Consider the following 26,117-nt stretch of genomic DNA (forward strand, 5'->3'; position numbering starts at 1 on the left):
TTCAAAGTCGTTGCTCATCTAAAACAGGAGGATCCATTGAGCAGTACTGGCACTCTGTTTTGTTTATACTCATAGTGGCGCAGCCTTACTGCGCTTTAGCTAAACCCTTTTGTTGTTTCTTAGTGCACTGCTGAAAGCAGCTCACATAGTGGCACAGACGTTGGTACTTGCCAAAGGCCATAACTCACCCCCCAAATTCAGTGTTCGTGACCTCAACATAATTATAACAATAAGTAAGAGGACTGTGTGAGGTACCGCCAGTACTGGAATCCCAGAGCACCTTCCTCAGGATTTGATTCACGTGCATCAGTAGAGCAGCAAGACATAACACTGCTAGGGGATGACATGCGTTACTATAACTGTAAAGAAGTCAACGTTTTTTAAAAGCAGATCACACAATGGAAGAGAAAAGCGGAAAATCTGCTGTGCTGTGCATAGAGCAGTATTTTAATTACATGAACAGCAGGACACTGTGAATGGGCAGGAACGTTAATATGCAGATAGTAAAATATGATATACTGGAGGTCCTCTTGCATGCTGCCAATAGCTTAAAAACAAAGTTTCTGTTGAAATTTGTAATAGTTTTGACCACCACCAAAGAGGGGCGAGCCCACACAACGCAGGTGACTCCACCCCCTGCCACGCGAACGCCATGTTTCACCTTACTCCAATCCAGTGACAGGAAGGCGTCCTCACTTCTGGGTTGCCTGGGATGAGATCACACAGGATCCATGAGACCGTGGAGCCATCCCACAAATCTGCCCCAAGATAACGGGTGCATCCATCGCAGTGCATGGAGATATTGGGGGTGGCGCTAGCATGGAGGAATGTTTATGTTACCTTCCATGGAGTCCTCTCTGGTTCTAAGTTGGAGGAGCACAACCCTTCTATATCTTCTCAAGGAAAGATGGCCACCATTCCTTTTAGGATATATTGAACTTTCCAATCCAAGACAGATTTGGTGATTCTTCTTCTGACATCGCCTTCTGTTTTTAGCACGTATAACAAAGCTGGTGCTGTGACCTGGTGCGTCGCAACTCACTCAACAACTGTTCGGTCCACGATTTCCACTCACAACTGAACATTGAAGATGTTGCAAAAACTGATCTATGTATTGTTCCTCGGAGATATGCAGATATTGTGCACTGTGGTAAGCGGAGGACCCTCTTGCAGAAGATTTCAAAAAGGCTTAGAAGTCCTCTTCCAGGATGCCAGAATAAATCTTTTTAAACAAAAGTGACAGCAGTCCTTGCTTCGTACTTCTCCACTACAGTCACTACAGTGCACCCAATCACACCCCGCTGCTGTCTCTATGAGGGACTGGTACCAGAATCACAGTACTGTCTGAAATAAACATGTTGTCCCAGATATCTTGATTAATAATAGAATATCTAAATAAAAATTGACAATATTTTTGGAAACAAAATTTTGGACAGGATATTTATGTTAGATGTCATTTCTGTGTATGGTATTCTGGCACACAGTGTCTAATAGAGCTACGAAAAGAAAATAGTGTGGGAATAAACAGCTAAATTCATCAAACACAAATGGGCTCGCAAAGGGTCAGATTCTGAGAATCTGGCCCTTTGCGAGCGCAATTTTTGCATTTGGGATTCATCATCCCAAATGCAGAAATCGCTAATTGCGAAATCGCTAAATTGCGAGGAATTGCATTTAAGGAATCTCTATTTGAAATTCCTTAAATGCAATTCATTAACCATTTTTAAATTGCAAATTCACTATTTTTGGCCGCTATTTACCGCGAATTCAGACTTCGTGGTAAATAGCGAAAACTCAGAAAAATGCACTTTAGTGCATTTTTCTAAGTTGGATGTTACACACACACGTCCTTTGGACATGTGTGTTCGAAACATCAGTCTACATTGACATTTCAGGGGTGCTACAGGGTGTCCTTTGTACACCCCTGGCACCCTTGAAATCGCATCCTTATTTGCGAATAGCAAATTGCTAATCGCAAATAAGGAATGACTCCCCATTCATTCCTATGGGCCTAAAGGCCCATTCATTCCTATGGGCCTAAAGGCCCATAGGAATGAATGGGGAGTCATTCCTTATTGGCCCATAGGAATGAATGGGGAGTCATTCCTTATTTGCGATTAGCAATTTGCTATTCGCAAATAAGGAGGCTGTAGGAATCGCAATTTATTTTGCGATTTCTACATGAATCCCGATTTGCAAGTCCTTAATAGCTATTCCTTAATAATCGCTATTAAGGACTCGCAAATCGGGACATTGATGAATCTGGCCGAAAAGCTACAAAAAAAGCGAATCTGAAGGCAAACAAATGCCAGTGGAGGAAAGAAAGAGAAAAACAATGGTATCCGCCTCATTATTAAACTCATGTTTTCAAAGCATACTACAAAAATACTAAGTATGAAATCAGCTTTTTTGTCCAAGTTTCAAAAAAAATGCATGGTACACTACATTTACTCTACAACAAAAAGATCAGATTGTTTTAACAATGGAGCCCCGGATGTGTGTGGTACAATGGGGCTTCATTGTGATCACATACATTTTTAATTTCCTTGGAGAAGATTAGACACAAGTAAAAGAAAGCAGTGCCGCTAATTAAATGGCCGCCCTGGCGCCACCGCCTGAGGTCAGGCACCGGATACCGTCACAGTTTTCTGCTGTTCTGAATATGTGGCCTTGTCACAGGCTGGCATAAACTGTGCTCTGAAACATTTATAAGCCAATTGTATTTGATCTTAAGCAAACTCAGTGTGTCAATGGGCAGGGAAGCAGCTGGGTGTCAGCGGGAATTCTTGGCTTCCAAATGTATTTCCGGGGCCAAGTTGGCCAATTGTGTAAGGGTCTGTGAGCTACATGCCGCCGAGCAGCATGAAGGGTGAAACATCCTTCCACCGCTGCTTTACTTAAATACCTGTTTAAAATGTTTAAATGTGTAATTCGCTTTAAATTTGTCTAGCTCTTCTCAGTATATCTGCATAACCAATTTATGGCATACATTTATGTTTCCACTTTCCAGCTATGCTGCACAGTCGTGTTGATTTGGAACTAAAGTTTGACCTTAAAATACTTTAAGATATTGCATTCTAATTATCCTTGGGATCATGAAACTGTCTTCACAGCGTTTCTTCATTTTTGAAAACTTTTTTTTTAGATTGAGGATTTTTGTTACAACTGAATAATATCTATTTTAAACAACAAGGGGACCCCAATTGGTATCAGCGAGGGACCTCGGGGAGCTTATCATATAAACACAACAATGGTCCCTGGCAAGAAACTAGATAAGTGCCAATGAATATAGACTCAATCAGTACTATATTGGTGAAAACGTACACAGCCGGGCAGAGGTTTTCAAAGTTTATATTTCAATCAAGAAAAATGTCAAACATATTAACACCTTCAACAAATCACGTAGGTGGGGCACAAGCCTGTACCCAACCACGAACATACATAGACAACAACATACACAAAGGGCTTGCAAGGCAAAACAAACAGTCTCTGTAAAATTCCAATTGTGAACAGAGAATTACTTGTGGGTACCATTACATAATTATACATTGATAGTTCCAAACGTATATAGTACACAGTGGGTCGACGACGTTTCGGACCCCCTTGCTAAATAATGGGGTCCATCATCAGGACAAAACAATGGTTGCCTTTTTTAGTTTTAAGCCTCTTTAGCCTAAAGGGAAAATAAAATGAAAAAACAGGTCCATTACATTTAAATCACATGCTTAATGTGAGTGACATTGTGCCGTGACTTATAGACCCAGAACGCTAATATCCTGGTGGAGATAGCGTGTGACTTTGTTCCAGTGTCATGTGACAGAGTGTAGTCATACTGTTTAGCTGTGAGTGATTTTTCAATTCAGGTGAGAAACGACGCGGTGATACTGGGCAATTTTGAGTGAAAATAATGTCAGGGTGGAGGAGGCTGCTATGTTATATTCAGGGTGCATCATGCTCAAATAAAAGAGTATTGCAGTGGGTTGAATCGATCGATCAGCAGTGCTTCTATGTTAACAAGTGAAAAAACGGCGCTATGAGTCGCGGTGAGAGATACATAATTATCCAGATTTTAACGTGGTCAGGTGAAAATCGCGGCGCAATAAGGAAGTAAGGGGGCTCACCAGAACAATACTGGGCAGGCTCAAATAAGAGCTGGAGGTTCGTTATATAGTTAGAATCCGGGGTGTGGGGTTCTTCTGGGAAACAAGGAGTTGTGCAGGGTTAGGGCGGAGAACAACTAATTCATTAATTTGGGCGTCAGTGCAAAGGGGGTAGGCTTACCGGGGGTTAATTACACGTATCAAGGGTCCAGGGGCGGAGGGGGATCGTTCCGCTTGTACCTGTATACAAAACATTACTTTAACCAAGGGAATCTGAAATAATTGGACAAAGGCATCATTCGGTAATTACCGAGTAGGGCTTACCTTGTGAGCCGGAAATTGCCGGGAGCGCCGGATCGCGCTGGGGTCCTGGAACCAGGGGGGGAGCCTACAGATAGAATTGGGGGGTTAGTCAGTAAGGGGCATTTGGGCAGGGTTACGTGCCAAATAGTAAAGGGATTATCCGGGGCTTACCGGATCAGTCGGCAATGCTTGACTTCCTGGTTCGTGAAGTCATGTGGGCGGATTACTTTTATCGCGCTCAGCCATTGGTTGGAAAAGGGCCATAGGCATAAACGAAGGACCAGGCTGGTGGCCATTATGGGTGAGGGAATTTAGATTAGTTAAGAAGGTCCCATAGACATAAATGAAGGACCATGCGAGCAGCCATCTTGGGCGAAGGAAGTGAGATTAAAATGGGGTTAAAAACATCATAGAGAAAAGTGGCGCAGTGACATTAGTGAAGGTAGTGACTGTGAGATTTACAAATACATTAATTACATTAGAGTACATTGATTTTTGCATCAGTATTACGGCGAAGGCCAGAATGTGTTCAGTTCATTCAATTAGGTCTTATAAGATGTTAATTACAGTTCATTCACTTAATTCTTCAAAAATGAAGTCCATAATCAGATTAGTGTTGTCCAGTCCTCTTGTTGGTTTAGGCCCGAGTTCAGGCTATCAGTCCGTATTATCCATTTCAATTCCTCTTTATTGAGAAGGAGACTCAGATCACCTCCTCTTGGTGGCAGTGTCACTTGGTTTATAATGGTCCAACGGATATCATTTTCCGTGTGCTCTTTGGAGATGAAATGTTCAACCAAGGGAGCATTGGGGGTCTTACACCGTATTCTGCTCCTGTGCTGGGAAATCCGTAATTTAACTTTTTGCTTGGTTTGACCAACATAAAGGAGGTCACATGGACAAAGGATCGCATACACAACGTTGCAACTATTACAGTTTGTAAAAGTTTTCAGAACATTTTTGCATTCCTTATACACAAATTCTTTACTCTCAATAGTATACTCGCATACCACACATGTTCCACATTTCGCATGGCCCCTAAGCGGTATAGTGGTCCAATGGTCATTGATAGTTCTTTTTAGTGGGGCAGGGGAGGGTAAAGCTGCCCTCACTAAATGATCTTTAATGTTTTTATTCTTTCTGAAAGCAAACAATGGGCGTTCCCAGTTTAATTGACCTGAATTCAAAATGTGCCAATTATGTTTGATGGTTTTTGTAATTTTATTCGACACACTGGAAAATGTTGTGACACACACCAATTTATTAGTGGTCGGTTTGGGTTTAGTTGTCAAAAGGGTCTCACGTGGGCAATACCATGCTCGCTTCATGGAGTTTTTTATGAGGCGGCGCGGATAACCTCTTTGTCTCAATTTGGTGGCTAGGAGACCTGCTTCATGGAAATAATCCTCTTTATGGAAATTATTCCTGCGCAGCCTGAGAAATTGTGAATAAGGTAGACTATCTTTTAGGGCCCTCGGATGGCAGCTATCGTAGCTTAAGAGCGTGTTTTTCTCAGTGGGCTTATGATATAACGAGGTGTAGAGTAGGCCATTCTCGTGTTGGATAGTCAGGTCCAAAAAAGGGATAGAGGTCTTACTGTGAGTCAATGTGAATGTAAGCCCACTGCAATTGTTGTTAAGCCAATGTAATAGGGCTGGGAAGGCATCGGTGTCATTATCCCATATCATAAAGATATCGTCTATATAGCGTCTCCACGTACGGATACCTTGACGGAATGGGTTACTGTCAACCAGAATCGTGTGACACTCCAACCAGTCCATGTAGAGAATAGCCAACGTGGGAGCAAAAATTGCTCCCATGGAGGTTCCACGGATCTGCTGGAAGTACTGATTATCATATACAAAGAAATTTTGTGTCAGGCAGATTTCAAGGAGCTGAATTATGAAAAGTGTAGGGACTCTATGAGGACGAGTTCTTTGACTAAGGATGGTTTCCATTACAAACAATGATTCTCTCTGGGGAATGTTTGTATATAGTGATTCAACATCAAGGGTGCAGAGGGTCTCAGTATTGTGGTTAAATGGAGAATTTTCAACAAGGTTGATCATGTGGGTGCTGTCTTTAATATAACAACGGGTTGTCGGGACAAAGTCCTTCAGAAAGAAATTTACATAATGGCCCAAAGGTTCCAAGACAGATTTCGTTAAAATCTGGATAATTATGTATCTCTCACCGCGACTCATAGCGCCGTTTTTTCACTTGTTAACATAGAAGCACTGCTGATCGATCGATTCAACCCACTGCAATACTCTTTTATTTGAGCATGATGCACCCTGAATATAACATAGCAGCCTCCTCCACCCTGACATTATTTTCACTCAAAATTGCCCAGTATCACCGCGTCGTTTCTCACCTGAATTGAAAAATCACTCACAGCTAAACAGTATGACTACACTCTGTCACATGACACTGGAACAAAGTCACACGCTATCTCCACCAGGATATTAGCGTTCTGGGTCTATAAGTCACGGCACAATGTCACTCACATTAAGCATGTGATTTAAATGTAATGGACCTGTTTTTTCATTTTATTTTCCCTTTAGGCTAAAGAGGCTTAAAACTAAAAAAGGCAACCATTGTTTTGTCCTGATGATGGACCCCATTATTTAGCAAGGGGGTCCGAAACGTCGTCGACCCACTGTGTACCATATACGTTTGGAACTATCAATGTATAATTATGTAATGGTACCCACAAGTAATTCTCTGTTCACAATTGGAATTTTACAGAGACTGTTTGTTTTGCCTTGCAAGCCCTTTGTGTATGTTGTTGTCTATGTATGTTCGTGGTTGGGTACAGGCTTGTGCCCCACCTACGTGATTTGTTGAAGGTGTTAATATGTTTGACATTTTTCTTGATTGAAATATAAACTTTGAAAACCTCTGCCCGGCTGGGTACGTTTTCACCAATATAGTACTGATTGAGTCTATATTCATTGGCACTTATCTACAACTGAATAATAGTCACAGGCATAGATATTGGACAGTTTATAGGCGGAAGGAGTTTGCCCATTGTGACTGCGGCCCCCCTCCTACTCGGTGTAACTGGATCAACCGTCGAGGAGATATGTCGAGACAATTAGGTAAGACCTGCATGGAGACGTAGCGTATGGTGATATGGTTCATGTGTATGACGGCTGGGCCAGTGTGTCTCGAAGTCCTCGTGCTGAGCAGTTAGTTGTATGAACCTCAAGATGATAGGGGAGGGGAGAAAAGAAGGAAAGGTAAAGAAAGTTTGCTTGGAGGAGGGTAACTAAGCATCAGCAAAATCAACGAATGAGAGGGTGACCTCAGTGGGATCATATGAGGGTGGGGGGCCTTTTGCACAATGGCGCTTGTGGCCCATGCACGATTCTCCGGGTCCGCCATTTGTGGGAAAGCAGGGAGACTGGCTCTCAGTGCGTTTTAGGTGTGCGAGTGGGTCAACCGGCCCGGTATATAGCAAAGTATATGTTAAACCATGGGCTCATAAGGGAGGGGTATCTGTGCGTATCAGTTCCAGTAACGGAATAAGCTTGGTGTCAGAGGCCATGGCTATGGGTCGTTCATGGAGACAAGCGGCTACCTCCCAATGTAGGGCGGTACTCTCCACTTCCCCCCATCGGAGGAGCGACCTGTGCCATCTCAGCGTTGGGTGGCCCTCCAGTGCAGCATAAGGGTCCTCTTGGCTAGCAGCAGGGCCAGATTTGCAAATCACGTTTCCAGGGCAGTTGCTTCTCATGTGTCCAGTGTTGTTAATTCATTAACGACACCAAGGGTGTCATGCACTGCATTCCAATAGTGAGCTATGGAGAAGCATGGCCATGCATGTGTTGGAGGTCAGCTGCTGGGGATTGACATTTAGGGCACAAGGTGTGCCTTGGGAAATATGCGGTTTAGTCTGGACAGTGTGAGATAGGCTCTGTGGAGCATCATGTATTTTTTTTTTGCAAACATGCATTACGAGAGACGCTTTGTGGGGATTCAAGGGCCTTGCTCCATTCAGAATCATGCAGGTGCAAGCAATGTCAACCTCCCACATTTGACAAAGAGGTGTCATGGAGATTCCCATGTGTTTTCTGGTGGCCTTATAAAACCATGTTATCCAGCGCCCATGCAGTATAGGGTGTGTATAACAGTGTGGGGGCTCTTCGTCTACTGTGCATCACATATGTTGTCTGTGAAGATGGAACTGGCTTGGGGGTATGTCATAGTCTTGATGCAGCTGTTCAAATATGAGTACCTGGCAGTCTTGGAATAAACTCACCACAGTCTCTATGGACTGAGCATGCCAGGGAGAAAGGGCTTCAGACATAAAGGACCAGGGAAATCTCAGTACCCTTTGGAGGGTAATCGTGGGAGTTTACGGTTACACATGGCACGTCAGTTAAAAGATCCGGGCAAGGCACTTCCGGTGCAACCCATACGTATAAGGACTAGGAACGATGCAGTTTAACAGTGAGGAGTAGGAACTGATGAAGGATGTCTTGGGCGAGGGGGGGAGGAGTCTGACCCCAATGCAGTTTTAAATAAATTGTTACCTGCAAGCCAGTGGATACCCATTGGATTTGGGCAGCAAGATAGTTTGAGTCGAATGAAGGAGTGCCCAGTTCGCCGTGGCTCATCGGTAGTTGCCATTTTTCCTTAGGGCTATTCAACACTGTTTGGCATCCCAAATCAGTTCACCAAGCATAAAATCTTGTTCCCGAAAAAATTGTCAAGGCGGGTAGACTGGCACACTGACAAAATAGTACAGCAATCAAGGAAGGACAACCATTTTAGAGTGGCTATTTTGCCCATGAGGGCAAGGGGTAGGTGCTTCCAATACCGAATTTGGGACTTTAGAGATGTGAGTGCTCGCTTCTGGCTACTCTCAAACTGATCTTGCTGTGAGTGGACCTCTTGCGAGGGCGCTTTATGGCACAAGAAGACGCACTATTTTGGACAGTTTACATGCAGACCTGCTGCCACCTCAAACCCCCAGAGGGCCTGTGTATCGCATTAATACCTGTGGTGGCATTCCGAAGATAGAGTAACAGATCGTCTGCATACAGGGACACAGCATGTAGTGTCATCCAGGTGGATACCACAATGCACACCCTCCGATCTGAGGTGGGGAGCCGGGGGCTCCATTGCATGGGTGAAAAGTATGGGAGATAGACGGCAGCCCTGACGGGTTCTGCAGCCTATCAGGAATGAAGCAGGGATTAAGTGGCCAATCCATGTACATGAGGCAGGGTGGCATATATCAGTTTTGTATAGGTTAGGAGGCGCCTACCAATTCCGATTGCAGTTAGTACCTTGAAGAGGCAATCCCAGGATAGCGTATCAAATGCCTTTTCCAGGTTGAGAATCAAACACGCTGCTTAGGGAAATCGGTACTAGGTCTGAACCATCACATGGACCAGCCTCCTGAGGTTGTACGATGTGCTGCGGCATGGCACAAACCTGTTTTGATCGGGATGCATAATGTAAAATCGGAGTTAGACATAACAGTCAGTGAGAATCTTCCCCAATATTTTATAGTTCATGCCCAGGATAGTGATGCGTCGATAAGAGGAAATGTGGGGGATCCCTGACCGGTTTTAGTAGGGAGACGATGAGGGACTCTTCAGTATTAGGTGCTTCATTGTACACATCAGCTAGCTTGGGGGCGAGGCGAGTACTCCAAAGAGAGTCCATCCAGTCCTGTCATTTTGTTGTCCGCCAAGTCATAGATTGCCCTTTTCACCACAACCACTGTAATCAAATAATCGAGCTCTTTGCGCTCAATGGCACTGATGCTAGGTACCGGCAGGGGGGTCAAGAACTCCCTTACCAAGTTTGGGAGTGGGGCGGGCGACACTCGATATAGCACTGAGTAATAGTTGTAGAACACTTGCAATATGGCTTGCCAGGAACATGGAGGGGAGCCTATGTCCAAAGCTATTTCAGTAATGGGGAGGTGGTGATCTCCTGGTGAGCTAGGCATGATAGAAGGTGCTCTCGTTTGACCCTAGTGGAGTGCATCTAGGCCATACACGCTGCAAAGTTGTAACAGAGGAGATGCTGTATCAGGGTGGCAGAACCCTCCTTGGCCGTCCCTAGTGTCTGGCGCACATCATCGTCATGGGGGCTTAAAGTGGTGATTTGCCAGAGACTCCTCATTTGCTTTTAGGTCCCTGTCCAGCTCTCGGCGAGCACCCAATTTTTTTTTAATACACATGCCCCTGGTTACTACCTTGAAGGAGTCCCGCTCAACTGCACGTGTGATGGCTGTGGCAAGATGTTCAGTAAAATAGCGTTGGATATCTCGGAAGATTGCGTCGTCCAGGACTTCTCGGGGAAGGCGCCATGGCGAAAGGGGAGCACTCAAGTCCATGTCTGTTATGTGGGTGGCATGGTCAGAGATGATTAGAACAAGATAGTTTCAATGTTTCAGCGGCAGCAGTATAGAAGTAGAGCAAAGGAATCGATCCAGGCGGACGTATAAGTCATGGGGGCTGACTAGTGTGAAAATTGCCTGATGTGTGAATTATGTGCTCTCAAGGCGTCCAACAGGGTCCAGCATTGGATCCAGCGGAAGACGTGCAATGAGTGTTGGTTTGCCAGTGCTTGATGGAGATGTGGGTGGGACCTATCTAGATGAAAATCTATGACGCTATTACATCCAGCACCCAGGGGATGTCCACCCATTGAGCTAGCACCCTCTACAGGGAGGCCCAGAAATTCCAATGATACGAGTTTGGAGCATAAATACAACTCAGTAGCACCTGAACAAGGTTCAGGCAACCGTTTACAAAGACATATCTGCCCGCCTTATCAACAATTGTATTATTAGTTTAAAAGGGTGTGTGCTCATAACTAGAGTAACGCGGCCTGTGCACAGGCAGAATATGTCATACTGTATATTGTACCCCTCCAACATTTGGTCAGCTGTTGGAGCACACTACTAGTGAGATGAGTTTCCTGTAAGAAACCAATGTGAGCATTTTTTCATCTGATATAGGAGTAAATGGAGTAGCTGCAGAGCGCTCTGTGCATGTCCCTAACGTTCAGTGTTAAAACCTAGTCTGGAGGTGTGGCGCCATGAAGCAGGGACAAGAGGAAATGTGTTGGGGCAGTGTGCGATCTCCACTTTTACAGCCCCACCCATCTATGTGAGGCTGATGATATGTTGCTTGTGCTGCAGGAGAAACAACTATGTAAACATAGGAACAAATGTAAACAATACCAAGAGCCTGCAGCAATCGGGTGCATGCCCAACCGGTCTCATTAGGAACTGTCCGTAATTGGGGGTGAGGGGGGTTAATAGACAGTGGCTATAGTGACTAAATGGAGAGGTTTTGGGTGGCAGCCAGGTTTTTCCTAAATGAAAACATGGGTTTTTCAATATCCAGTTTGTTTGATGATAGAATGCGCCAGTGTTTATTAATTGTCTATTTGACAAAGTTAGAACCCGTATTGTAGGTTGTGACTCACCAGTGCGTAAGGCTAGTAACTAGGCCTACAACTGCACAGCACTGTTTTTAACTTCCTACACCTATGATTTGAAGAATAAAAATACGAGAGCCATGGTACAAGGAATTTTAACATCTCTCACCAGAGCACAACACACCCTCTTTTTATTCCTATTTCTGGCCACTACACCAGTTGGTCTTCCTCCTTGCGGAGGTCAACATAACAAAAGAAAAGACCCAATGATTTTGCTGTTGCGACACTGAATGGCGGAGAACCAAGATATACCGCCTGACGCCTGTGTTTGCATCTGAGGGTTTTTTACAAAGTTGGCTCCTTCCACGTTATCATAGACCCTGGAAATACAGGACAAGTGGTTCATTCTCCCCCCTGATTTTTTGCTCTAGCCTGAGGAAGCAGAATGAACTATCATTTCTTTTCCCTCATCATTGATTTTTGAAAATATAAGATTTGTCTTCTCTGTCCGGTCTGTTTTTTATAGGAGGGAGTCCCTTGGGATGTTGCACACTCTCTTTTTGGCTTTGTTGACAATATGGACAGGGTATTGTCAGGATTGTAGTTTGTTCGCCGGATTGTCTGCTTCCCTTTTGTAATAGTCTAGCCTGGAACAGTTGCGATGTATGCGCATAAACTGTCCCAGTGGGACGATACCCTGTCCATATTGACAGACAATTAATAAACACTGACGCATTCTTACATCAAATAAACAGGATTTTGAAAAACCCATGTTTTCATTTAGGAAATAAAGGAGTATCCGGGACAGATTGGTTCACAGTGACACAAGCAAAAGAACAGCTATGGCACAGAGCACATGTGGAATCTACCACCAGTCCAGGGACATTTTCCATGTGGGAATTGCTCTACAAGCCCATTCACATCCCATACAAGCATGTTGGATCTTGGAATGAGAACCCCCTGGGAGCAGCTATCCTATATAAATTGTAACTGTACCAATGTGGTATATGTTATTTCATGTTCCTGCAGTCTCAAATATATCGGGATGACTATCCGTAAGATCAAGATCCGTATAAAGGAACATAGAAGGTCCATAAGATGCAGACGTGGAACAACAAGATTGACATCGCATTTCCTTTAGAAAAACCACACAGACACTGATTTACAATGGAACATTATTGAGAAAGTCAAGCCTACAAATGGCACCCAAAAAACCCTGTTACTGAAAGAACTAAGGTGGGTACACCGCCTTAATACTCATTCACTGGGCCTCAATGATGAGATACCATGGAACCAACTCACTGCTCTAAACAAATGACATACCATGAGTTGGGCATGCACCATTAGGGGTCCCCTACATATACGAGTCTGTTATACTCTACCTCATTATGAAAATGACATCACAATAATGTAAGAATATATGAGGTGTGTAAACATAAATGGAAAGGGTAAACTGTGACACATTACCGTCCAAGGCGCGATAAGCATATGTCAGATTCATAGTGTGCAAGAAAATCACCCTAGACACATTAATACATGGGACGTTCAAAACATGCGCTGGTTCATCACCCGGTATCCACGGGGAGGAGCACATTCGTCATGACAGAACTTGTTCATCATGAGGCTGTCGCTACACCGCTGGACACGCCCCTAATAACAACAAATCAATAACGAGAACCTGGCCCAATGGGTGTGTCTAACTGAGCCACAAGGATTCCGTTACACTCTCCCTCTTTATGGAAAGCACATCGCGAGTAGGGTGACCAACCGTCCGTAAATTTCACGGACAGTCCGTAAATTGGACCTCACGTCCGTTGTCCGTGAGGATCCCTTTTACGGACCCCTTTTGTCCGTAATTTCGGGCTGCCTCGCACTCATCTGCGAAGCACAGGAGCAGCCCCACCCCGCCCATTCTCATTCTATGTGCCGGCTGATTGCCACATACAGAATGACAATGGGCCAGTCTGGGGTGTGAAACCATATGGTGGCCTCCAACGGTCTTGGGCAGGGCATTCTGTAGGGGTTAGATGGTCGAAATTTAAATTTAAGACTCCGCTATAGGCGGTGGTGTGGAGCGTGACACTGAACACTAGTCTAGATAGCCTACAGCAATATAAAGCCGACTTGAAATGTCATCACTTTGAATCCCATTTTGATTCCCACACAAATCTAGGTGTGAGCTGAGCATTTAGTAAACACCATTGACACGGGGTACAGCATTTTTCGGGTGGCATGTTGCACTTCATTCAGTGTTGCCGTTTGGACCCCCAGAATGAGGAATAACGGTTTACTTGTGCATGTTTTTTTCCGACTCCAAGTTGCAGAAACTCTGATTTCTTTCGCACTTTTCTCTGTGTGATTTGAGCCAGGATTTGCCTGGCGAAAACCAGGCAGGCAATTAAATATCTGTGGGGTGCACAACCCATGCCTTACTAAAATTCCCAAATCTGCTGCAGGTGGGAGTTGGCGGGCAAATTGGGAATAGCTCTGGTTTCAAACAGGTCCCTGGTGCTCTTAAGGACACCACAGTACACAAACTGTAGGATTCCCATTACTTACCGTGACCCAGACCCTTTTCTGTACCAGGTATCCTTCCAAAACACTATGCCACAGAAGGAAAAGATCAACCAAGCAGGCAAACAAAAAGAATATGTAGAAGAGAAGTACCGCTATTACAGTGTAAAAAAGTTAAAAAGGCCTTATAGTTCTTTCACAGTCTCATCATTTCAGAGCTGAAACATTGTTAATATTATATACAACAAAGCCATAGTTTCTGCTTTTTTATTTATTTTATGCAGCTAACATCCATTGACAAAGCCAATAGTCATGGCTTGTAGTTGGTCTAATGTGACTGGATGCAATGATTGAAACAGCAAAATGCCAGTCGGGTTGCACACTATGCTCAGCGCATATTTTTAGCTTAGGTGTTTTAAGCCAAGCCCTTAATTACATCAGGCACACCCCTTGGAGAGACCCCCAGTTTTTTCATCCCACATAAAGCCCTTGAAACAACACCATGTCACAGTCACCTCACATCTTGGCCCTGTGCATCATGCATGACTCATGACTTCCAAGTTTTCAGATTGCCTATGTGCAGGTGCATATTTATACCCTCCCCCACCCCTCCCCACCCAGCCCTTGCTTTAGCAACTACAGCGATTGTGAAGTTCTTGATGGGCCTCTTCCGTCTGCAACTGGATGGGTGGGTGGGTGGGAGGGTGTATGGTTAAAGTGTGGCTGGAAGGATGGGTGGCTAAGAGAAAGGGGAATGGAAAGAGAAAGAGAGGATGGATGGATGAGTGAAAGCATGGATGAATGATTGGCAGAATGGATGGGCGAATGGGTGCATGGATGAGTGAAAAGAATGTAAAGATGGATGAGTGAAAGAATGTATAATGAGTTAAAGGGAGGGTGGAGAGCTGGAAAAAAAGATGGGTGGATTAGTGAAAGGGTGGACGGATGAGTGACTTGGTGGATGGATGAGTAAGTGAAAGGATGGCTGGATGGGCAAAAGTGTAAATGGTTAGATAGATGAGTGAATGGATGGATGGGTGGAAGAGTGGAGGGATGAGTGAAAAGATGGCTTGGGTGAAAGGGTAAATGGTTAGATTGATGAGTGAATGGATGAATGATTGCAAGAGTGGATGGATAAATGAAAGGATGGCTGGATGGCTGAATGGGTAAATGGTTAGATAGATGAGTGAATGGATGGATGGGTGGAAGAGTGGATGGACGAGTGAAAGGATGGCTTGGGTGAAAGGGTAAATGGTTAGATGGATGAGCGAATGAATGGATGAGTGGAAGGATAAATGAAAGGATGGCTTGGGTGAAAGGGTAAACGGTTGGCTGGATGAGTGTATGGATGGATGGGTGGAAGAGTGGATGGATGAGTGAAAGGATGGATTGGGTGAAAGGGTGGATGGATGGATGGATGGATGGATGAGTGAAAGGGTGGCTGGATGGATGAATGAGTGAAAGGGTGGCTGAAGGGATGGATGAGTGAAATGATGGATGGAAAGATAGATGATGGATAAGTTTGGAAATGATTGAAAAGGTTTGGATATGGATGGGCACATAGATGGAAGGACAGAATGAATGGTGAAACATTGAATCATGGATGAAAGAATTAATGGATGACAGAATGTAAATTATCATATGAAATACCACAAAAAGACCTCTACAGTTGCTCAAAGCTGCACGCATTCCAAATAAACGTGAAGTGCATGATTGTCTTAACCTAATATAAACTTCTTTTGACTTGTACTTAAGTGGTTGTCTATTTACTTACTTTTATACTATCGCGCAACTTCCTCTGATGTGTCTAAAAAAAGTACATTTATTCACAAAATTTTGTCCTGAATTTTGACCTTCTGCCTTGAATTTTTGTCCTGAATTTTGACCCTCTGTCCTGAATTTTTAACCTTACCGTCCTGAATTTGCACCCATGCCAGTTGGCCACCCTAGAGTACATAAGACCACACGAAGGATGCCAACATCTTTGATAAGGGTATGCCAATAACACAACATCACTTTAAAAATTTACGGAACATTCACAACGTTTCACAATATCGCCCTTGACGTATTAACATGCAGAATGTTCAAAGACGTATGCCGATCTATCACCAGTCATCTACGGGGAGGGGCGCACTCGTCATGACAAAACGTGTTTGTCATTGCGTTGTTACCACCAAGCTGCACAAGCCTGTAGCAACAGCCAATCAGTAACGAGAACCAGGCATGTCAATCCGTGGGCGTGTCAAAACAGGCCGCGAGAATTCCCGGAAGCGCGGAAATATCTGCATTTAGCATCTGTAACGGTTTACAGCAGTTGTACAAGCCAGGGAGATCGAATACGAGTAGGTTCCAGCAGGGCAGGAACTTTGACAAAGTAAGTGCTCAAAGTTTGTCACAAACGGTCGGCTGCTCGAGGGGCGGGATGGAGGTTGAGACGCTTGAATGCAATCTCCTGTTTTGCTGGCAATCACCTCCAGAAACTTTACTTATCTTACGACAACTTTGTCACTACAAGGCCTCCTTCCTGCGCTCCCTTGGGAATCATTAGCCCTGAGTTGTTGGGGTGAGTGCCATGAAACCGTAATAACCTATCTGTGATGTGAGTGAATGTGAATTAAATTGATGGCAAGGTTGAAAGTTTATTGTGAATGAAATAATGCATGCATGCACAACCCATAGCACTTGTGAAAACCACTGGAGTGCACATGGCATGGTAAACGTGAAGTACATACGATTTAACCACAGCAGCATGGTGTTTGATATTAAAAAAAATTGGGGTGTGGCTGAAACCTCGACTCCATCACAACAATGGCTCCAGGGGGGATCGTGTGAGGATGGTGATTCAATTCAGTAAAATTGTACATAATAACTAATATATATTATCTCTTCCTTTTTCTGCCCAAGTATTAACCTTGTTCTAATTTTTAACACTTAGAAGTGCACTAGACAAATAGCGTATATGCACTCAAGTCTCTGGGGGAAGTAACCTCATTACATGAATGAATGAATGAAACTGTTCTTATATTGCGCAAACTTAGCCCAGTGGGCGTCAAGGCGCCTAAGTAACATGCAGAAGCTAGTACCCCCCCCACAGTCCTATTCTCTCATAGGTAGGCCTTCTTAAAGAAGCAGGTTTTGAGAGCCTTTTTAAACGACTCTATTGAAGGGAGAGTTTTTATTTCAATGGGGATGGAATTCCAAAGCTGCGGGGCAACCACAGAGAAAGCTCTGGCTCCCCATCTAACAAGTTTGACACGGGGAACCACCAGTTGACATAATCCCGCAGAGCGAAGGCTTCTTGTAGGGATATAGCGCATTAGAAGAGAACCAATAGCACTAGAGGGACCTTCCTTCAATGCTCTGTAGGCTAGGCACAGAATATTAAAGGAGATTCTGTGCTGCACAGGAAGCCAATGAAGGTCCTTCCTGACTGAGGTGGCGGAAGAGGCTTTCGGAAGATCCAAGACAAAGCGTGCTGCAGCATTCTGCACAATCTGCAGTCGATGTATCAGGCTTTTATTGGCTTCCATGTACAGGGGGTTGCAGTAATCTAGCCTCGAGCCCACCAGGGCGACTGCAACCTGTTTGCGCGCCTGGGGGGAGAGATACCCGCGGATTTTATTGAGTATCCTGATCACACCCCAGCAGGTGGCCACGGTCCTGTTAACTTGTAGGGACATAGAAAGCGAGGTGTCAAATATTACACCAAGATTTCTGGCAGATTGGGAGGGAGTGGGGCAGATGCCAAGAGAGGAGGGCCACCACTCACTAGACCACACGTCTTGGTCCTTCCCAAAGATCAACACCTCCGTTTTTTCGCTATTCAGTTTGAGGGAATTTATAGTCATCCAGTCTGCCACATACTGCATGCATACCCTGAAACTGGCGGCAGATATACTAACAGAGGTGTGGGCTAGTGACACCATGATCTGAGTGTCATCTGCGTAGGACACCACCTCCATCCCCTGAGATCTAACTAGTCTTGCCAGGGGGGCCACGTAGATGTTAAACAGGGTCGGACTTAAGGCCGACCCTTGTGGCACCCCACACTGCAATGACTTGGCAGGGGAGAGGTGGTTCCCAAGCATCACTCTCTGCTCCCTTTCAGTCAAGAAGGAATTTAGGAGACTCAGGGCCGGTCCCATGACACCAGCTTCCCTCAGCCGAGATGTAAGAATGGCGGGGGACAGGGTGTCGAACGCGGCCGTGAGGTCCAACAGAACCAAGACCGTGGTTTGGCCAGAGTCCACTTTGCGTCAGATGTTATCGACCACGCAAGTGAGAGCGGACTCTGTGCTGTGGTGTTTTCTGAAACCATGTTGGGTGTTATCCAGGTATTCAGAAGAGTCGAGGAAGGAGGACAGATGAAAGTTCAGATGCGCCTCAAGCATCTTAGCGGGAGCTGGGAGAAGGCAGATTGGCCTAAAGTTTTTCAACATGGCCGGATCAAGGGACGGTTTCTTAAGAAGAGGTTTCACAATTGCCTTCTTCCATACCGGGGGGAAAGATCCTTGGGTAATAGCCTTGTTCATAACCTCAAGCATGGGGGGAAGAAGGCTATGTCTGCATTCCTTCAGTTTTTTCAAAGGTATCGGATCAAGGGGAGAAGCCGATTTGGTCCTGTCCAGTAGTAGATTCAGTGCTTCGTGGGATAAAGATGGAAATTCCGTGAGTAGGCGGGAGGGATCTTTGCCTAGCGAATCGAGACTGGATATAACAGGAGGGATGTTTTGATCAAGAGCAAGGCAATGGGCTTCCAGAGAGACATGAATGTCGTGAATTTTATTATGAAAGAAGTCAGAGATATTATTGCAAAGTTCTTGCGAGCTAACTACGGGGTCAGGGAGTTGCAGGGAGCATAAGGTGTCGGCAATTTTAAAGAGCTCCCTAGAAGAGGAGAGGGAGCTGGTAAGATTGGAGAAGTATTGCTGCTTCTCTATTACCACTCTCCGTTTGTAAGCCCGCAGCGCAGATTTGTGAGCCTCTCTATCATTGGGGTCCCAGGATTTCCTCCAGTTTCTCTCACTGCTCCTACATCCTTGTCTCAAGAGTCTCAGCTGATCGGAAAACCAAGGTGCCGTAGGCTTACGGCGCGCTACATAGCGCAGGGATGAGGGGGCAAGTTGTTCCACTGCGTTGGAAATGGAGTACATCCCACCTTGACGAAAGCCCAGGACTTATTTAGGCCAGGTAAGGGGGGCTGAAACATGTTGGTGCTGAATCTAGACTCATAGGACCATCACATCCTGATACCCATTTGTATATATTTTAACCTTCCCTCCCACTCCACTATTAAAGGATTCTTTAGGAGTGGGTGAGAAATGTTATCTTTAATGGTACGCCCCATGCACAATACCTTTAAGTGCTCCCTGAAATATGGTTGAGCCCACCCCAACCTTTAGGAGTTGGGGTGAGACCCATGATGATTAAAGTGAAATGACATAAATGGGAAACCTTAGTTACTGGATTACTTAAGGGTTAGTTTGAAAACTGTCAGATTGGGGTTTATGGCAGGCGACACAGCCATATTGGGGGTTGTGCAGAAACACACCTGTACTCTTCCAAATTATGTCAGGTCTCTAAAAACATGCCCAAGTAGACGGAGTTCTCTAATAAAGTAGGGGTACTTACTCCAGAGTCTGTATTCAGTGACAATATATGTGTGTCTCTTAAGTAACAGCTAGATGATACCACTGATAGACTTTTTCAGATTGTATAATCTGAATTTCCAAATATACATGGGAAAAACGCAGCTGCCACTGCATCTAGGCTCTAGAGAGTTATCGGAGGACTGTATCCATAACAACCTTCAGGAGATATGCACAAGGATAGGATAGGGCATAGCAAAATTACCCTTACTGAACTAAGAGAATCTTCAGCTCCATAGACCTAACTGTTGGATTGTTAAAACATCATGTTCAGTTAAATCCATATCTAACCATGGATTACCAAATCTCTGACATAGTTAGCTCCAGCAGCTAACAACTGATGTAGATCATCCTCTATTCCAGACAGCCTTTTAGAAAGTGAAATTACTAACAATGGTAGTGATCACAAAGTAGGCCTATGCCCTTCTACTGTTTCTGGGTATAGCAAAGAGAGCCCAATGTATCCAAAATCAGAATATTAAAGTGATTTGTGATGTGAACAAGTAGTAAGAGTTTACCTAACTAAGAGCCGAACTACACTGTCGTAGTCAAGAGAATTAATTCATTCAAACTTGGCACCCTGGGCTTCCGGGAAAGAAGTGCAAACTACAACCAGGGTTTTAGAAGGAAAAGACAAGCATTGTTTTCTGATTCAGCAGATATTGTAAAGTGGGCTGTCCTCAGATCCACAATGACTGCAGAGAAGAGGTCAATCTCTAGCATATCAACGAGCCAATTTAAGGGTATATAAGGATAAAGATGATTGTGAGGTTGAGGATCAAGATAAAGATAGAGATGGGAAGAGGGAACAGGATTAGGATGGGGAAAAGGATTAGGATTAGAATAGGATTAGTATAAGGTAGGATAAAGATAATGATTAGAATAAGTATACAAATTTGAATAAGAATTAGTACAGGGATAGTGACTGGGATGATGGCATGTTTTGATATGATTTGAGTGTAGAAATGAACAAAACAATTGACTTAATTGTAGCCAAGGTTATGTGAAAGATACAGACTAGTGTCTCAGACAAAAGAGTTCAGAATTTCAAGAACAATATACAGACTACCTCTATTTTGTGCATGTAAGTACACATAAGTAAGAATACATTTGCTATTGTTAACTCACATCTAAGTATCTTGAAGATATATGCTATACAGTGCTTAACTGCGAGTTACAAATAGCACGCTTGTATATACTTAGCTTCACAATAATGTGGTAATCGATATTTTGGTTAGGTCAATATTAAAATCTAGACATTCTGATTCAATACCAGTCATTTAGTTGTCCTCTGCCTTACTGGGAAGGATGCTCTACAGAACGCCATGACATAGTCAGCGTACATAGATTATTGAATGTCAAGTGGTCAGAAAATGTAGCCAAATCACAAAACTGTTGTCAAAATAAACTACTTGTCTTCGATGGTTGTTAATTTGAGGTTTAAAAGCAATACTAAGGGTTATGAGTCTGAAGACAACATGGCAAATTCTTTATTAGTAGGAAATGAGATGTTTGGGTCCACAGACAGATAGCAAAATCTGTCTTTTTTGAAACATAAGGTCAATGTCAAAACTTTACTTAAAGTGATTATAACGAATGTATGTAAAAGGAGACAGTTACAAACCTATAGTGAATAGATGTTAAGCCACAATGTCAGTAATGACAAACATTATAAGATGAGAGTTTTACATCGCATTTACCAAGACTGTGAGAAAATATATGTTAAATAGCAGTTTAGGAAGCTGAGCTATCATACGTGTCTAGTTTTAATACTTAAAAAATATGTCTCCTCATTCTGTAGAACAATCTGCAATCTCCTTTACAAAAGTAAATGAAGATTCACTTGCCTTGGGTTTCAAACTATTTTTTACGACAGCCCATCAAGGCTGTAGGTACCATTAATGTGTGTAAAGTTTTACTGCAGATATGACCTACACGACTAATGTTGTGAGATGCCTACACTGCACTGCAGCATGCAATACTTACTTTTGGGAACATCCATGGGATTGAGGCTGCCGAGGAGATCTCGCACAAAAAGTCCATCACCCTCTTCTTTGCTCAGCCAATTGTTACAAGAGAAGTAGAAGCGGAGGTGAGGTCTGTTCATGTCAGTCACGACCACGCGATCCAGGAACCAGCTTGCATTCATGCCTGTGTTATCATGCTCAATTCTATTGTGAATTAAAAGATACATAACGTTACCATCCAAGTTTTATTGGTCATCAAAAGTCTGCAATACATTAAAATTACTGGTGAACAACATCCTTCAGTTATTTATTATGAACAGGTTCATACGTGTTCCCACTCCTCGCTCCTTAAAACCTAACCAAATAGTACAAGTGACAATGTACCAGAGACAGATAAAAACCTGTCTTCTCCTAGCTTTAAGTCAAATTAACAAATTGAAGGTTATACTATTCCTAATAGTGAAGAATGTTCTTTGAAAACATAACATAATTTGCAGATAGGTATGGAGTCCAGGCATACTGTTCACAAAAAAACTCTAATACTTGGTAAAAAAAATACTTCCTGTAGTATATTGACTATGCACTTAATATTAATATTGTTGCTTTATTTGGAGGACTGTTGTCACTATATCATAATAAAGGAACAAAGTATAATGTGCCTTTTGCTCAAATGAAATTTGTCATAGAATAGCAAGGACAGGGAAAGATGGCAGATGGGTTTAATAGCTATCATATTTGGCATCACCAGAGAATTAAGAAACCTAAAATAGAGGCCCACGTGAGGGTTTGTGGAAGAACAGAAAATTAGAGACTGAGGTATACACGTGGGAAAGACACCACACAACCAGACGAGATCTTGACTTGGTTGTTAATCTGTCTCAGAGTAAAGTTTGGGGAATGTGTATATAAAAATTTGAGAGAAGATTGCAGTTGACCATTGGATGCTTCAAGAATCTATAAGGAAAAGCATAGAAGCAAATTCAGTTGCTTAAAAACAGTATGTATTGTATTATTTTTGTTTTGCAATCTACAAGATTTTGTACCCCTGGAGAATATTGTTCACTTGTGAAGATTAAAAAGCCTTCAAACCCATAGCCCTTGCTCTATTTTTAATGTCCAAATATAAAATATCCTGTGCTTTCATCAATAAAGACAGCATTTTGTTTCTAGATTCTAGATCTAATACATAGTAACTGTACCTTATTTTTTTCAATGGTCCAACATTATTCGTTTTAACCCGGAACACATCCGTTTTCGTCCTCTCAAAGGCTGTCCTACTCCTGCAAATATACATCCAAATAAGCATTAGACACAGACCAGCACCACTGTCCAGATATTGCAGACCTGTCAACCCTAAGGACATCAAAAAAATATTCAATTGTCTTAGTATCTGTTTTTTATACCTATAATTTTGAAGGTTTTCCACTTGTTTGCCTGATTTGTAATAAATAGACTGGAATTATCTTGAGTTGACAGGTGTGCCAGCACAGTGTCAGAAACGTTCATACAACAAATTTTGGAAGAAATGCAATACAGGCTCAAGTAGATGCAAACCTTGCGCCTCATTCCATAGCACTTCCAAAATGGTTTCTTTTATTCAACACAACTGATATCAACAATAAAAGGTAGCGGTCATCTTCTTAGGCAGCACCCGCGGACATCAGAAAACCATCACTGCATTGACATTAAGTTGAAGATATTGTAGACAGCACATAATATTATAGTATTTAATTTTGTGACTGTGTTCCTCTACAATAACACAATTAGGCACTGGAGTGACCCAGTAGCCCGGAGGGTAAGAGAGGGAGTACCGGAATATGTCCTCCCAAAGAGTTCTAGCACGAAAAAATACTCTAGTGGACCACGTAGTGGTCAGTTGAGTAGTTATAAAAAACTGTACCTGTGATCTAGAGAGAAAAGGGTAGGGGCGATAAGACTAGTGATACTATAAGGTTGTGACGAGCGCAACCACGTATGTGGGGGAAACAACTAGCTTATTTATATTACCCTCACACACCCTAGTGGTGTCATGCTTCATCATCGGGTCACCCCGACCCCTACAAGTCGGGGTGGGCTTGACCACAGTGTTGGGAAGCTCTTCTGATATTTTCAAGGAGGGGGCTTTACGTAAGATAAAATCACCCAGATAGGTCCCCGGTGTCCCTTTATTTTGGGGTCTATCCGAGAAGTTAAAAATACTGTATAAAAATTATTTATACAATTGGGTCATTACAGGGTATTATGGTCCTAAGACCCTAGTGCCAACATGTTTCAGTCCAGCGTGGCCATGAAGGTCCGGGACTTTCTTCAGGGCAATAGCAGCCCCCTATGTGAAATGAGAGGATGGGATTCCCTATCCTAACAATGTAATGAGGGCAGAGTAGCTGCTCCTCAGTGTATAAAATGTGCTGTGTGTATCAACTGCCAGGCTGCGTCCAATTAGGGAAGTCGGCTAGCTGCACACAGGACCGGGAAACATGTAGGTGGTCTTCAATTGAAGGTCTCACCCTACTTTTTCCCTATTGGCCCTGAACGAAAGCCGAGGACCGGAACCGATAGGGAAAAAGCAGGGTGAGACCTTCAATTGAAGACCACCTACATGTTTCCCGGTCCTTTGTGCAGCAAGCCGACTTCCCTATTTGGACGCAGCCTGGCAGTTGATACACACAGCACATTTTATACACTGAGGAGCAGCTACTCTGCCCTCATTACATTGTTAGGATAGGGAATCCCATCCTCTCATTTCACATAGGGGGCTGCTATTGCCCTGAAGAAAGTCCCGGACCTTCATGGCCACGCTGGACTGAAACATGTTGGCACTAGGGTCTTAGGACCATAATACCCTGTAATGACCCAATTGTATAAATAATTTTTATACAGTATTTTTAACTTCTCGGATAGACCCCAAAATAAAGGGACACCAGGTATATATCTGGGTGATTTTATCTTACGTAAAGCCCCCTCCTTGAAAATATCAGAAGAGCTTCCCAACACTGTGGTCGAGCCCACCCCGACTTGTAGGGGTCGGGGTGACCCGATGATGAAGCATGACACCACTAGGGTGTGTGAGGGTAATATAAATAAGCTAGTTGTTTCCCCCACACACGTGGTTGCGCTAGTCACAACCTTATAGTATCACTAGTCTTATCGCCCCTACCCTTTTCTCTCTAGATCACAGGTACAGTTTTTTATAATTACTCAACTGACCACTACGTGGTCCACTGGAGTATTTTTTCGTGCTAGAAATGTGTTCCTCTACCCATATTGAATATTCAGCCATTTGTTATTGCATAGATGCCAGTTTCACATTGTGAAGAATGATTATCAAGACTTTTTATTTCAACTAAAACAAGTTATATTATTAGGGCGATTGTACTGCCCTTATTTTACACCTGCATATAGGATTATAGATGGAGAATAGTGAATAAGAGCATACTTTTCACCAAAGTGTTCAAAGAAATATCAAATAGACAAATACTCCAAAGACTGAGTTTTCTTGGGTTTCACTCAGAACTCCATGGAAATTACGGGAAGGTTTTTTACCGAGGGATTCTGAGTGACATCAGATAGGCAACGAGAGGGAAGCCCAAGTTGTATGTGATGTTATTCAGAACCTCGAGGTGAAAAACATCCAGAAATTCTCTTTCCCGTTATGTATGGCCTCAAAAATGATCTGCCCTTTTTTTCAACTGCTACAGAGGGACAGAGAAGTTATGGGGAGCCACACATAACATAGCCCCTCCCCATATCTCAAATGTTAAAAAGAAAACCTGGCCTCCTGCCACCAACCCCCACTACTGTCTGGGCCTTCCACTCACACTCCTCCAGCAGCTGTGCTCCCTGCTTTGGTGCACTGCTCTTGCAGGCTCTAAGAGAGCCCCCGCTAGCACAGCCTGGAATTCCTTTATGGTGTAGCAACAGTGGGTACCAGCTTTTGTTAACAACTATTGCTACGTCATAACAGCGAATTAATGGATTTAGAATCTAGTCATTCACACTAATGGCTCTCTGCCGTACCCATCCACAACATCCCCTTTATTTAGTAACACGTCTGCAATGTTATGTTAGATACATATATCCCAAATATTCCTCAAATCAGAAGTAGAGCAGTCATGCGAAGGTTTATAAAATACGGTCTCACCAGTCTCAGCCCACTTACCCTGTGCTGCATGCAC

General features: G+C 43.6%; 1 protein-coding gene across 1 annotated transcript in view; it reads right to left on the reverse strand.

Moving 5' to 3' along the window:
* Positions 1–26,117, reverse strand: part of LOXHD1 (lipoxygenase homology PLAT domains 1) — a 1,115,079-nt gene that overhangs the window by 600,110 nt on the left and 488,852 nt on the right. The window contains exons 9-10 of the mRNA XM_086960347.1: positions 23,142–23,222; positions 21,962–22,146 (exon numbers count right to left, since the gene is read on the reverse strand). Of these exons, the coding sequence (XP_086816473.1) occupies positions 21,962–22,146; positions 23,142–23,222 (266 nt within the window). The remainder of the gene's footprint in view (positions 1–21,961; positions 22,147–23,141; positions 23,223–26,117) is intronic.

This window comes from Lissotriton vulgaris, chromosome 3_1, assembly GCF_964263255.1.
Source record: "Lissotriton vulgaris chromosome 3_1, aLisVul1.2, whole genome shotgun sequence".
Taxonomy (NCBI): domain Eukaryota; kingdom Metazoa; phylum Chordata; class Amphibia; order Caudata; family Salamandridae; genus Lissotriton; species Lissotriton vulgaris.